The 14,067-nt window shown below is 33.1% G+C and overlaps 1 protein-coding gene across 2 annotated transcripts; it reads left to right on the forward strand.

The window, feature by feature from the left end:
* The first annotated feature begins 128 nt into the window (after positions 1-128).
* On the forward strand, positions 129-13,964 carry LOC100645344 (probable citrate synthase 2, mitochondrial). 2 transcript variants are annotated; one of them, XM_012315232.3, is made up of 4 exons: positions 129-463; positions 10,770-10,925; positions 11,667-12,590; positions 12,679-13,964. In XM_012315232.3, exons 1-4 carry the CDS (start codon positions 419-421, stop codon positions 12,943-12,945), a joined length of 1,392 nt encoding a protein of 463 aa, XP_012170622.1. In that variant the 5' UTR covers positions 129-418; the 3' UTR covers positions 12,946-13,964. The 2 variants fall into 2 exon arrangements, with proteins under 2 accessions (XP_012170622.1, XP_012170624.1); XM_012315234.3 differs by lacking the exon at positions 129-463 and adding an exon at positions 10,457-10,481.
* The last annotated feature ends 103 nt before the right edge of the window (positions 13,965-14,067 follow it).

A 14,067-nucleotide genomic window follows, 5' to 3' on the forward strand; every position in this document is an offset into this window, starting at 1 on the left:
TTTCTCATTAATTACCAATTCTCGAAACTCTCTATACTGGAACAACAGTGAAATATTACCATATCAAATTTATTACACGAATGACATAGGATCTCTGTTAAAATTTATTGTACATTTTATTCTCTATGAATGTACTTTTCTACATTTCGCTTTTTAATTTCCTTAAAGTACTTATCAAGAATAGTTATAAAGTTAATTTTGATATTTTCCATGAACATAACATGGCAGATTTATATGTAGACATTAAATGATCCTTTGAGAACACTAACTGCTTTGCGCATGCGCGATAGAAATATTTGTGACGAACGAAGAGAGCAGTTAGTTGAGTTGGGCGCCAGAGCTCCGCGTGGTCAGTTGGATAGTTGGTGTGACAGTAACAAGAAAGAGGAAGGATCCATAAGCCAGGATATAAAGAACAATGGCACTCTTCCATTTCAGTCCAAAACGTTGTTTGGAAGTTCAGGTGCGTGGTAAATGAATTTACCAAAAATTGATTGGTCTTAGTACACAATATGATATTTGAATGATTCCTAAACCACTTCACGTTGTTCCGGTGCGAAATTCGAAAGACAAGCAGGTGTTTAACGTGCATCATTATTTTTTGTAATAATAGTTGATAATTTTTAATAGATAGTCATATAGAAATAAATGTTTTTTTTATTGTTTATCTTTTTCGAAATGCTAGAACCTTGCACCGTTTAGAACTAAGACGCTATTCGGTTCGGCTATGTGGTTCTGGGTACCAAGTATGTAGTAGGCGTTCTATCGACCAATAGTCTAGTAACTAAACGCGATCAAAACTGTCGGTATACAAATTTACAAATTTATAGCAAATTATCCATGTTAATGATATCTAGACAAAATATTGGATCATGTTTGCTGATTCGATAGATAAAATGTGCTATAAAATAAACTGTGAAAGGTTTGTCTCGAAGCTGTTCGACGTATTGAGCGTGTGCTCAGAACACCTTTACAAAACTCCAACAATGCACATTATTTTGGGGCAATATCTCTAACATGGATGCAGCTTATTATTAATCGAATTGTTGCATTTAGTGGCGATATGAAATATTATGGAAATCATAAAATGAATATATATTGATCAGTTGTTTAAAACTGTACATTGAATTACATATCGAGTGATATAAGGTTTACCTGACCGACAGAACTTGGCATTAATTTAGACAAGCTTGATAGCCTGATATGTTACGTAATAAATTTTTAAACGATGCATAATTATTGATTACTATTTATCGTAAGTTAGAGACCGGACATATTAATTGAGCCGTGATTATGATGATTTTTAATTAATACTCATAAAGATAGAATTAACTAAATATTTTAACTATTGTTTTATATTTCAAACATTTATTAATGAAATTATCGAATTGAAATGTAAATGTGTATAGCAGCAGTGGACACTCAGAATTCGCATGAATGAAGTTTTGATACAAGTTGACATATCCTCTTTGTCCCAATCGATGAAAACACGGAATTCCCCGTGATCGCGTATATGATAGGGAAAAACAATGCAAGATACATAATATATTTGCTTTGTTTGTTGATGTAAAAATTATAAGGTTAATCTAGTGAAAATTTGAAAGCTGTCAATCTATTTTTGTTGTAGCGACTTATCGCGATAATACAGGTATCGTAACCAAACCTGAACTTTTAACCAAATTGATTTCATATTGAATTATATATGACCATAAATATATGTTTATAGACGAAAATATGACATAACGGGTACCCAAAATATGTGAGAATCTCTACACATGTCCATTGAGAAGTGCACGACATGATAATTTCGTAAGGTATCACAATTTTAGAACGAATTCGAGGTCAAAATCTGTTTTGTCCTTGTAATCTGCATTGGCCATTCCTTCATGATGTCCCTGAAAAATATTTGCTTACCGATGGAACTTCGAATTGATCATGTAACTTTTTCGATATTATTATCTAAAATTGATTTTTCTCGTTTACTCATACATAGTAAGTGATACATCCGGTTTTAATTTCTATTAATTCTTCTTCCTCAGTTTTATGAAGGGAATTAGATACATTGAAACTGATTGTTAGGAAAATATATTAGTATTTGATTAAATTATAAGTTTGATTATTGGAGTCATAGAAAGACTGAATGAATAGTTTCATACGAAGTGTATGTATATCTACTGTAACTTTTGGCACATTTAGAAACTCTTCGCTCAACTTGTAGATGGCTCGCCGATTACCTAATGTTATAGATATATAAACGTGACCTTCGGATCATGTAACATGCTACTGCTTCAAAACCATTTCTTCCTTTTCTCTCTCCTACTATACAATATAAAATCGTTTATTATTGTCACTTATCATTAAGTAACATAACCTGACAATATCCTAATATAGCAAAAACTTTAGTTTATATATGGAAGGATCTATTGGCAATATGGTCGCAATGAAAACTTCGGCTACAGGAAAAAGTTGGATTCCATTGTGTTTTATTCATTTTACTTGTCATATCTTCTTATAATCCGTATCATATTCTTACAATTCAATTAAAAAGAATTACAGATTCTTTATCGCCTTCACGGAAGGTATTACAAAGTATATTAAGAAATAAGAGTTAAAGCTAAACGTACAGTTGTCGACAAGACGATTGAATTTCAGGGTTAATAAAAATTGGATCATGCGTGACACCCTCTTCTCGGTCATTTTAGCGCCATTTGACGATTATATGGCGCGAAATCAGTTGGATAATTGTAGCTCACGGGTGTGTTCTATCTGGCAATGCCCTTCAAATGCTTTTTAGTTATGCAATCAATGATAATGAGCAGTATGAACTCTTCTACGTACAATAATGGGAATAATTGAACACACTCTTTAAAACAATAATTTTTAAATTCGATCAATCGACTTAATTTTTTTGAGAAGTTAAAAGGATTACTTTACTAGATACGTAAAAATATTTTGAAGAAATTACAATCGTTGTTTGGCCGGAATCACGAAGAAAAAGTAAAGGTTGCTTTTTAAAAATTTTTTTTTAGATTTGAGTAACACATTACGAAGATTTGTGATCATAGTCAGTTATATACAGGGTGTCCCATTTTTTTCGGCCAAACGTTATCAGTATATTCAAGAGACCAAGAGAAGGAAAAATTGTCATATAAATATATGTTATTAGGAGCACCGTTAAAGAATTAACAAAAAAGAAAGATATGCAAAATGAGCGGCAATGAACGCACTAAATAGACCGAGAATACTTACATCTAGCAATGGTCAACAGATATCATAATACCTCTACAACTTCAACTACAATTCCATTTCAAAATGTTCGGCAGTATAAAACAGCAGCGACGAAAAATTGAATTTTTTATTCTTTGAAGTTCTCGTTTATTGCTCGTTGAAGTTAGAAGTTAGAAGTATTATATCTCCTGACTACTGCTAGATGTAAGTATTCCTGATCTATTCATATTTTGTACCGTAATAACGCACATTCGTTACCGCTCATTTCGTATATAGTTTTTTTGTTATAACTCTTTTCTGGTTGGAGTGACATATGCTTATATCACATTTTTTTCTTATCTTGACTTGTAAAATATATTGACAATGTTTGATCGAAAAAAGCTGGGACACCCTGCATATGCTGAGAATTTTATCATTGCAAGACGATGTAAGAATCTGCAGATTTTAGGACAGAAATCGTGAAAGCTGCGATTTTCACCATATTTAATCGTTTGTAAGTCATAGCAACGTTAATCGATTCCGATTAAATTTCCAATATATACCTATATAACTGACAAATCTATAAAACGAATTGTTGAAATTTTCATAACAGGCTCAGATGAAAGAGTTGTGAAAGATGATCCTTACTATTTCGTTTCTTTTTTCTTTTTTCAAATTTCCTTTCAGATTGCTCAAAATTATATTTAATATAAAAAACTTATAATCCTTCTAATATAACAGAAATCATCATTTGATCGAATTTTAGAAAATTAATTTTGTTTCAAAGTGCGGTGTTCAGTTTTGCTCATTACTGTGAATGTTACGAACTTATTCGTCATATACCTGTCATATCATTATTCATGCAGATTGTGATAAGATAAAAAAACGACCCATTCCCAAAGACAAATTTCGCTGATATTTCACTTTCCTGCTTATGGAATTGAACGAACAAGAAATTAATAAAATATATGGGCGAACAATTTTAATTGCTTGTAGGATTGTTTTATATCTTTTGAAAAATGGATCAAATCACAAAATTTCACTTGATGTTAAAAGAAAGTCGAAAAATAGTTCATTTGGAGAAACCACAAAAGAGAGAAAAAGAAAGACTGAAAAGAAAGTTAAAAGGAAATCTATATAATATTCATACAATTAACATCGATGGTTTACTTCTGAAGTGTTTTTTAATAATTTACCCAGCAGATGCCGTGGTTCGATGTGCAATATTAAAATTTACTCCTTCTCAAATTCTTTTCTTTTTCCTTTAAATAAATATAACTTCATTTAGATATCGGTAATTATGTACGTATATAAATATATATAAGTATATAATCTGAAATAAGTTAGCCTGTATATTCTATAGCTAACAGACGATATGTTTTTGACCTACTAATCGATATTTATTTAGTTTGTCTTCATTAAGTTTTTTAGAAAATTAATCTTGCGATTGCCATTACTACTTGTACAATGATTCATTTCGATTATCGTCGATCCAGATAAGCGGTAGTTAAGATATTGTTGTCGTAATACATATTTCTGTTTTTCTGATTCGCACAAAGATTTAGTCAGACTTTAGTTTATTTAGTTTAATTTAATTTCGCAACAATCTATTTGTTTCGTCCAATTTCGAAGGCTCCTTCGTACCCGTATTGCTCAAAAACGGCTTCAAGTATGTCGAAAAATTTAGAATTCCTTAGCGAACACGCAAAAACTTGCTCATAATGAGGATCGATGCAGTAAAGAAAGGAGAACTGGTTCTCACCAAGAACGCGTTGATGTCAGCCTACTTTCAATCGGGAGAGGAAATAAGGTCAGAGATCTTCATTTCGCTGAAATGTACATTCGCATATTTTATTCGTACTTTAATTTCCGTATTATGAAGAAGATCGGCCATAAGACGAGTGGAAATGAAAATTCATTTTATATGACATCACTGTGGTCACGGAAAACTCGGACTCTCGAGTAGATTAAGATAACCACGACTTGCTCCAACGAAATTTTGTATTTCATATCGATAAATGGAATGTCTAAAGACACGTGGTTCGATCGTTTCGCCTGATTGAATTAATAAATATCGACAAAATGATTAATTTATTCGAGTTTATCAATAAGAGACTAAATTGTAATCGCGATAACGCATTAATGAGTAATGCGATTGACCTAATGCACGCGAATAATCCGATACATATAATATTCGCGCCTGTACCCAAAGTTCAAAGATAAAACCATAGAATGGCTGAACTGTAGGAATGTATCGTTGTTCGTTGGTTGCGACATCGTGTGAATTTTTGCTATACCATAGATTGCCCGTTCATTACCAAGACATTAGGGCCTCGTATTTCTTAAAATTCAAACTTCTTTAGCTATTGTTTTTGCTATTTTTATAACTGAATCGTAATAAATAGACATGTATAATAGCCGATTAATCGCAAGTTAATGAATTTATACGACTATTATATTATCTTTCTTCTAGTAGCTGACTGTTTAAACAAAATGTCCCGAGTTGTATAATAGCGAGATGGCGAGATTGAGGCACGTAATCGTGCTTGCGTATTCAGGAATGGAATTTTAGAAAGAAGTCATTGTGATACCACATGCGTCAGCACGCATAAATCATTGAAAACTAGAGAGAATTTAAATGATTACTGGTGCAAGTAATGTCATTGTCGGTCACATGGTGTGAAGCGAATCGCGCGCGATGCGTGACGTCAAATCTGCGAATACATATATTGTGAACACGTGGGATGATAATCTCCGTTCATCGTGACAGAACCAATTCACAGATCCAAAATTTAATTGACCACTCGATCTCGTTGTTCTTTTCACTCTTTCAGACGTACGTTAGAATTATATGCCGGCGAATCACGGGCGAAAATCGGTCGCAAACATATAACACGTAGAATATTTATATAATTTGAAAACATTATTACACGTTGTTTTACAAATGTTACCTAGTTAAGTATCGTTGTAATCTGTTGGCCGATAATCTGTTGTAGTAGATTTATATTACCAGGCTATTTAATTATAGTTGGCTCCCAGGATCTAATCTCTGTTGCACACTTAACTAGACGTTTAAATACATAAATCAACCTCATATTTAGTCGAGATTAGAACACTATTAAGAAACAACGTATTACAGTTTACCTTTATCGTTATTTATATCTATGCAAGCAGTATCTTCACCTAAGAAGAGAAAAACGCTAGCGTTAGAGCATCTTATGAATTAATTTAAGTTATATCTGTATTTATCATTAATAAAGTTGATTTATCATGAGAAAAATATAATGCTTTCAACTATCTTCTACAAGTTGAATATCTTTTAGTACTTACGATATAGCAAACCGGATAAGTGGTAAATGAGTTTCAGGTTGGAAATCGATTTCTTCGATCGACCTATGCATTATTAAAGTGCTCTCCTTGCCAATACCAGTAGCGAATAAAAATAAATCATTTCACAAATGATTCTAATTGCATCGTATTGAAATTTCCATATCATCGCTCGATAATTTCAATTTTATTAACCTTTAAACGCCGATCATAGGAAAGCTTCGCGTAATATCAGTTTGTCTCATATATATTGTTAGTCGTATAAAATAAAGAATTTGATTACATGTAATTTTGGAAGTTTTTACTTAATTAAGAATTACGATAAATTGTTATACTTATTGTTGTATATACATATTTATTCATCATTAAACGTATAAAACTTACATACATATGTATAACTGATAATTGAAGGTCAACGAATATGATGTTTTCTATTGTCCTCTACAGTTTTTGTTTCCTATAGTATCGAGGATAAAACAAAGTGACCTGCACGCGATGAAAAAAATATCACGATATGTTACGACCATATAGCATAATGTATGTACACACGTAACAGGCCATCTGTCCTATTATGATAATACAAGATAATACATGATTTACATATACAAGTTCAGAGATATTTATCTTTCGTATCGATACTAATCAAAATTTTCCAGGTTTTTACATGCGATTTGGCCAAACATTTAATCTTAGTTGTTAGATTAATAGATATTCTAATGATTCAACGAAAGAAACGGAGCAAGCTATATTTATTTTGTGTCATTTAAAATTTATATAAGATGAAGCAGAGAATATAAAAATAAAGTAACATTGACAAAAGTAAGATTGGAATTTAGATGTATAAATATTGAATATTACTTAAGTATTAACTATGTAGAAATTGGTACACCAACTCGTGTAAACTACCTAACGCTATGTAATACCATTTATTCATTACGAGATATCTTGAGTTATATTTTACACGAACAAGGAATCACGTATTGAACTTTGTTCGTAGGCAGCTAATTATCGCTTATCATAAAAAGTTGGGACTGTAAAAGTGGACACTATGTTACTGTAAGTTGATATTTCCCTTTTTTCCTTACTTTCCTCTTGCGTTATCACGTCAATTACATCGCTTTATTTTTACTCGCGCGTAAAAAAAGGAAAATGTATGAAAAATGAAATGTATTTCAAGCTATTCTCGGATCGATTTATAAATTACAAGGATTATATCGGAAATACAGTGAAAGTTTTGCGGTGAAAGTTTCTGATTCGAATTTCGAACTGATGTTAGTTTTCTCTTGACTTACAGCAGTGACAATTTTAATTATGGTCATTTAACGCAATTCCTAAGGAGAAAAGATACAATTAACTAACTAGAATTCATCGTGTACTCGTTACTGAGAGATTACAAATATTTCCAAGATAGTAGAGCGACAATTATACTTTACATCGTATTCCGATATATATCAATCGAAATAATGTTTCTTTACATGATTTCTCTTCCTTTTACTAGTAATCAATCAATACAAATAGATAAATAGAATTAGCATTTCTAGTGAAATTTTAATATGTCGACTCGATCAATTGATCATTATCAACCTGATTCACAACGATACGAATAACGGAAATAAAAGTCAGTCTCAATCTATTCAATTAGTATTTCGTTACATCGTTGTGGTTACCACATGATATCCGTCTTATGTTACGTATCGAGTATATTGTTACTTGGAGTTGAAGCAATAAATTCTTAGAATGTGAACGGAACAACTCATAACGCACAGATTGAGTTGTAAACTCGCTTTATCCTTGTGTTGTAGTTCGATAAGTAACATTATCCAGGTATTTGATTTTGTTCGACGGAGCTAAGTCATCGAAAGTAACGAAGAACATTATATATTCAAACACTCTTATGGCCATGTACATAGAATAATCAATACTTTTTATATTAAAATACTACTACGTCGAGTATTTATTTTTAATTTTTAACATTACTTTCACTCATAGCAACCAACACTTAAAATAATGGAACGGTTATTTATAAACCGCATAATTAATTCACTCAACTATCATGGAAGCGATTATTCAAAAATCTAAAGTAACAATCTAAAGCTTCCAATCAAATAATCCTTCAAATTAATCAAAGATCAATTCGTGTATAAAATCGTGACATTTCGTACGACATCTTGAACTTCGTACGTCCCGGTGAAACGTATGTAATCATTTTTTTAACATTGAATATCATCATGTTGCAAAGGACACATTCTTTGCATCCGATTTTCTTATCACGTGTGCATTATGTAGTGTAGGTTAAATTATAGAACACGTGAAACTACTTATTTTTAGTTATAAACTACTTGGAACTCTGGCCTGTATCCAGATGTAACATTCTGTATACATGTACGTATTTAATAACGTTCTAGGTGAACTCTTGCACTCATAAATACAATACGCTAGCCAAAAAAAGAACAACGTAATCCTAAAATATAGCACCAGCACACAAATCATTTGCTATAGAACGAATTCTTTTTCATAAGAATAGATAGATTAAAAAATAGATTTAGAATTATTATGTAACAGGGTCAACTTTCGTGTTATAGTTAAACGATACTTTCAGAGATACTATTTTCGTTTAGTGATAAATCATTACTCGTATATAATTGCGAGATTTGTATACCTCGACGCGTATGTAGAGAATCGCGTGCAATGATCTTATAAGATGAATGACAAATTTAATAGAAAGGCCAAGGTCACTGGCGACTCATATTCAACATTCATTGTATGTACGTCGAAGATGGTCTCGTCCGGTGTATGGTGTGATCATACAATATTACTATGCTCATAGATGACGCCAGTCAAAAGAAAACACCTATCACTGTGATGGACTGAATTTTTCATTTAACAATTTTTCAATAATCTACATTTAGGTATTTCACAACGGGATCATTGTATAACTAGAGGCTCTAATTCGATAAAGTTGGTCCAATAATTACACATACAATTTCTAAGAAATTCTTTTTTAAACAATTCAATATTATAAGCATAGAGGATGTTTGCACGCGATAAAAAATATGAGAAACCATTTTCGTACATTCTGTTTTTGATATCGAAATCGATTGAAGTTAAACAACGATTATCGGAATCCACTAATTCGCACCGGATGTTCCGCTTTACTTTTCCATTGTGATTTCACCTCGACCTAATTTCTTATCGCAGAATGCGGTCACGAATCGATGTTTGCTGCCCGAGCTTTTAGCCTGTATTTACCGTTATGTAGAGATTTCTACGCTAGTCTGTAGACAATGACTTGCTATGGAAATACTTAACGATAAAATAATATGAAAAATCTAATAACTTAAAAATACGTGTAAGAAACGGAGAGACGAATCGTGTGATATAATCATCAACGTAACCGACTTACGCGTGTTTCAGAAATAACTTTCTGTCTAACAGTTATGTTGGAACGTGAATAGTTCATTTCAGTTTTATCATCACGTAGAAGGCTTATTATAATAGTATTAACTGTATTACTGGAGAGAGAAATACTTCTAAAAAATAATTCAACCTAAGATTACGAGACTTGATATGTAATTATGCTACGCAATGTCAACTGTAATAATTCTTTTAACTTGGCGTTTTCCGCTACTTTTTTCCAAGGTCTGTGCATTGATAATGAACTCTAACATGGAACCCCATGACCTCGAGCGAGGCTTGAACTATACATTGAAATTCTCATGAATAATATTGAATTTATAATTTGCAAAAAATTGTCTTTATCAATGACAGACGTTAGCTTTAATATTTTATCACTTTTTTATTATTATAGACGTCAATTTAAAATGATCACGATATTCGCGCAGGAATTAGTTCTTCACGTGTATTCTTGATCGAGCAAATATATCATTACACGCAATTCGTTCTTTTTACGTAATCCAGCAATTGTCGCCGATTATTCGTTACAACTGGTAGCGTCGATATATAAAATTCTGTCCATAACGAAAATTTAATTACATCTATCAGGTTGAACGAGGAAAATTGTTTTACGAAACCAATAAAATATTTACCTGTCTTCGGACTATTATTACCACAAAGGCAAAGAATATCGTAACAATTTAATTGCCACGTGTCCTAGTTTCTGTTCTTATTATGTAACAATTAATATTTATGTGAATTAAAGATAAGAAGAATTAAAGCGAGATAACAAAAAAATTCGGAATATAATCCAGAATTAATTTCTTTTTTCCTTTTTACAGAAGATAACTTCGACCATATTCTTAAGATCATTGAGCGATGCCTCCACTGATTTGAAAAAGGTTCTGGCTGATAAAATTCCAAAGGAGCAGGAGCGTGTCAAGGCTTTCCGTAAACAACATGGATCCACCAAAGTTGGAGAGGTCACCGTAGATATGGTATGCGTTTGTTCGTGCAATTTCGAGTATATCATGCGTTTTAGATACGTTTTACGTACTAAATATCTGACGATGAATAAATTATCATGCATCGTGGCAATATTATCGCAAGAGCGGAACGTCACGCGATGAGTGTTACGTATCAACATATTAAGCCACGTGGAAGACGACGAATCTCACTATGAAAGACACACTACGAGTTATTTTTTGTAACATTGATAAGTGTCTTGCGAGTGGGTGATAAAGACCATGAAATCAGCGCTTATGCCGCGTGCTTATCATGTGATCGCGATATAAATATATAGGCAGGCTTTTAGGTTGTCGGAAAAATTCTGGCTGCCTAATAATCGGAGAACAAAAACTCGCAATTTCTATATCAATACTCGATGAACTTTATTCCCTGTATATTATATTCTTAGAGATTTTTTGGTGGCGATCGAATACTTTGTGTTTAATGAGATCTAACCAAGCAAGAAATTATGCTACAATATGAGACATTTTTCCTTTTTGCCTCTTTTGCCATCGCTTTATTTTCTATGATACGTTGTACGTTTCTCTCTCTATTCTTATTTATAAAGTTAAATCATGATCGATGTGAAAGTAACATTTTGGCCAGTCCAAAGTGCGGCTCCTGTGGTCGTTACATCAGAGTTCAATGTCAATGAACACATCCAATCTTTTTTCTACTATCTTTTTTCGCCTGACGTTGATATCGCGTGATAACTTTTCCTTACTTTTTAGATGTATGGTGGTATGCGTGGAATTAAAGGACTTGTATGGGAACCGTCGGTCCTGGATCCTGAAGAAGGTATTAGATTCCGAGGAAAATCGATTCCGGAATGTCAGAAGCTTCTACCAAAAGCTAAGGGTGGTGAGGAACCGCTTCCAGAAGGTTTGTTCTGGCTTCTGATTACTGGCGACGTTCCCACGGATGCCCAAGTGAAAGCAGTCTCTCAAGAATGGGCCTCCCGAAGCGCATTACCTGATCACGTAGTCAAAGCTCTGAACAACTTCCCCAAGTCGCTTCACCCCATGACTCAATTCTCCGCCGCTATTACTCTTCTAAATAGCGAGAGTGAATACGTGAAAGCGTATACGGGAGGTGTACACAAATCCAAATATTGGGAAACCGTTTACGAAGATTCGATGAATTTGATCGCTAAATTACCCGTAGTGGCTGCCGCGATCTACAGAAATATTTACAAGGGTGGTAAAGGCTTGGGATCCGTCGATGCGGGAAAAGATTGGTCCTGGAATTTCGCGAACATGCTCGGTTACGACAACCCACAATTCATCGAACTTATGCGTTTATACCTCACGATCCACTCTGATCACGAAGGTGGAAATGTATCTGCACATACAACCCACTTGGTAGGTTCGGCATTGTCTGATCCGTATTTGTCATTTGCGGCTGGAATGAACGGCTTGGCTGGTCCTCTTCATGGTCTTGCAAATCAAGAAGTGTTGGTATGGCTAGAAAAGTTGCGCGCTCAAGTTGGAGACAGCCCCAGTGACGATAAGCTGAAGGAATTTATTTGGAACACGTTGAAGAGCGGTCAAGTCGTTCCTGGGTACGGTCATGCCGTACTGAGAAAGACTGATCCTAGATATACCTGCCAGAGAGAATTTGCATTGAAACACTTGCCGGATGACAAACTATTTAAGGTAAAGTTTCAGAATGAATAATTTCTTTAGGATTTGTATTAAGTTTTTAGTTTGTTGTCTATTAATGATTATATTTTTATATTTTCAGCTTGTTTCTCAAGTATACAAAGTAGTTCCACCCATTCTTTTGGAAACTGGCAAGGTAAAGAACCCATGGCCAAATGTAGATGCTCATTCGGGAGTTTTACTGCAATACTATGGAATGAAAGAGATGAATTATTACACCGTCCTGTTCGGAGTATCGCGTGCTCTTGGTGTTCTGGCGTCCCTTGTTTGGGATCGGGCTCTTGGTCTTCCCATAGAAAGGCCCAAATCTCTAAGCACTGATCTTCTCATGAAATCCGTCAAAGCCTAAACAACTTTATTTATGAAAAATCGGTGTCACCTTTGAAGTTTGTGACACACCATCATCATGATTTCAAAAGTAAAGAACTGACTGCTTTCTATCATAGTGAAAATGTTATTAATGCACAGAAAGGTGTAATCTTCTTCAGCTCGTTTCGAATTCATTCTAAATGACTTCAAGGAAGTCGTTTTAATTGTTGAATCTTATTAAAAGATGTAAAATTAGGTATCGTCTCACGTAACGATATGTGCTTCGAATGTAAACACATTAAAAATAGGTTTCGCAGTTTATTGTATCGCAAAAACTTCTACCTACATCTTTTAATAACATATTCATCCACCTTTTTCTGTTGACAATGCAGATTTCGTGTAAATGAGTTAGAGTTTTTGCGATATAAAACAAGCTACGAAAAAGTTCATCCGTTAAATATAGCTTAACTGCCAAGCCCTTTAAAAAGATGTAATATGCCCATTAACGGTAAACACAATTCATTGTAAATATATTTGCCACTTTGTTTAACTTATAGAGCGGCGATTTTAGAAATAAAAGTGACGTAATTCATTATACAGTTAGTAAATCATTAAAACGTTCACTACAAAGCTAGATGAGCGTAGTGAAGGTTTTCCAAATATTGTAAATTGAACAGACACTGCCAAAAAAATATCAGAAATTTTAGAATATACATTGAATCACAATAATTATCTTTACGGCTATTATTACGTGATTATTAAATACCGTTTTATCAGCAGAAGTCTGCAAAATATAATAGCTCTTAGTAAACCATGTAAAATAGAAAATAAATAGAGCTAATAAAATATGTAAAAAATGTTGCAGTGTTTGCGCACCAGTTGTTGATTTTAGATTCTTTAAAAACATTATAAACTTGGCTCAATCACATCGATCTATTTCGGTGAACTTAAATTTTAAAAAATAATGACCTGTGGTAATCCCACTGTTACAAGAATGAGTGAGTGTGTGCGATACTTTATTTATAAAGAACGTGAAAATAAACAAATCTTTCAAAATTATATCTGGCTTTTTTTGGTACATTAAAATAAACAATTGAAATGTAAAAATATAAGATAAGTAAATATTTTCAATTTATTTTTTGTGACTTGTATTTTTACTTTA

The sequence above is a fragment of the Bombus terrestris genome, chromosome 12, assembly GCF_910591885.1.
Source record: "Bombus terrestris chromosome 12, iyBomTerr1.2, whole genome shotgun sequence".
NCBI lineage: Eukaryota > Metazoa > Arthropoda > Insecta > Hymenoptera > Apidae > Bombus > Bombus terrestris.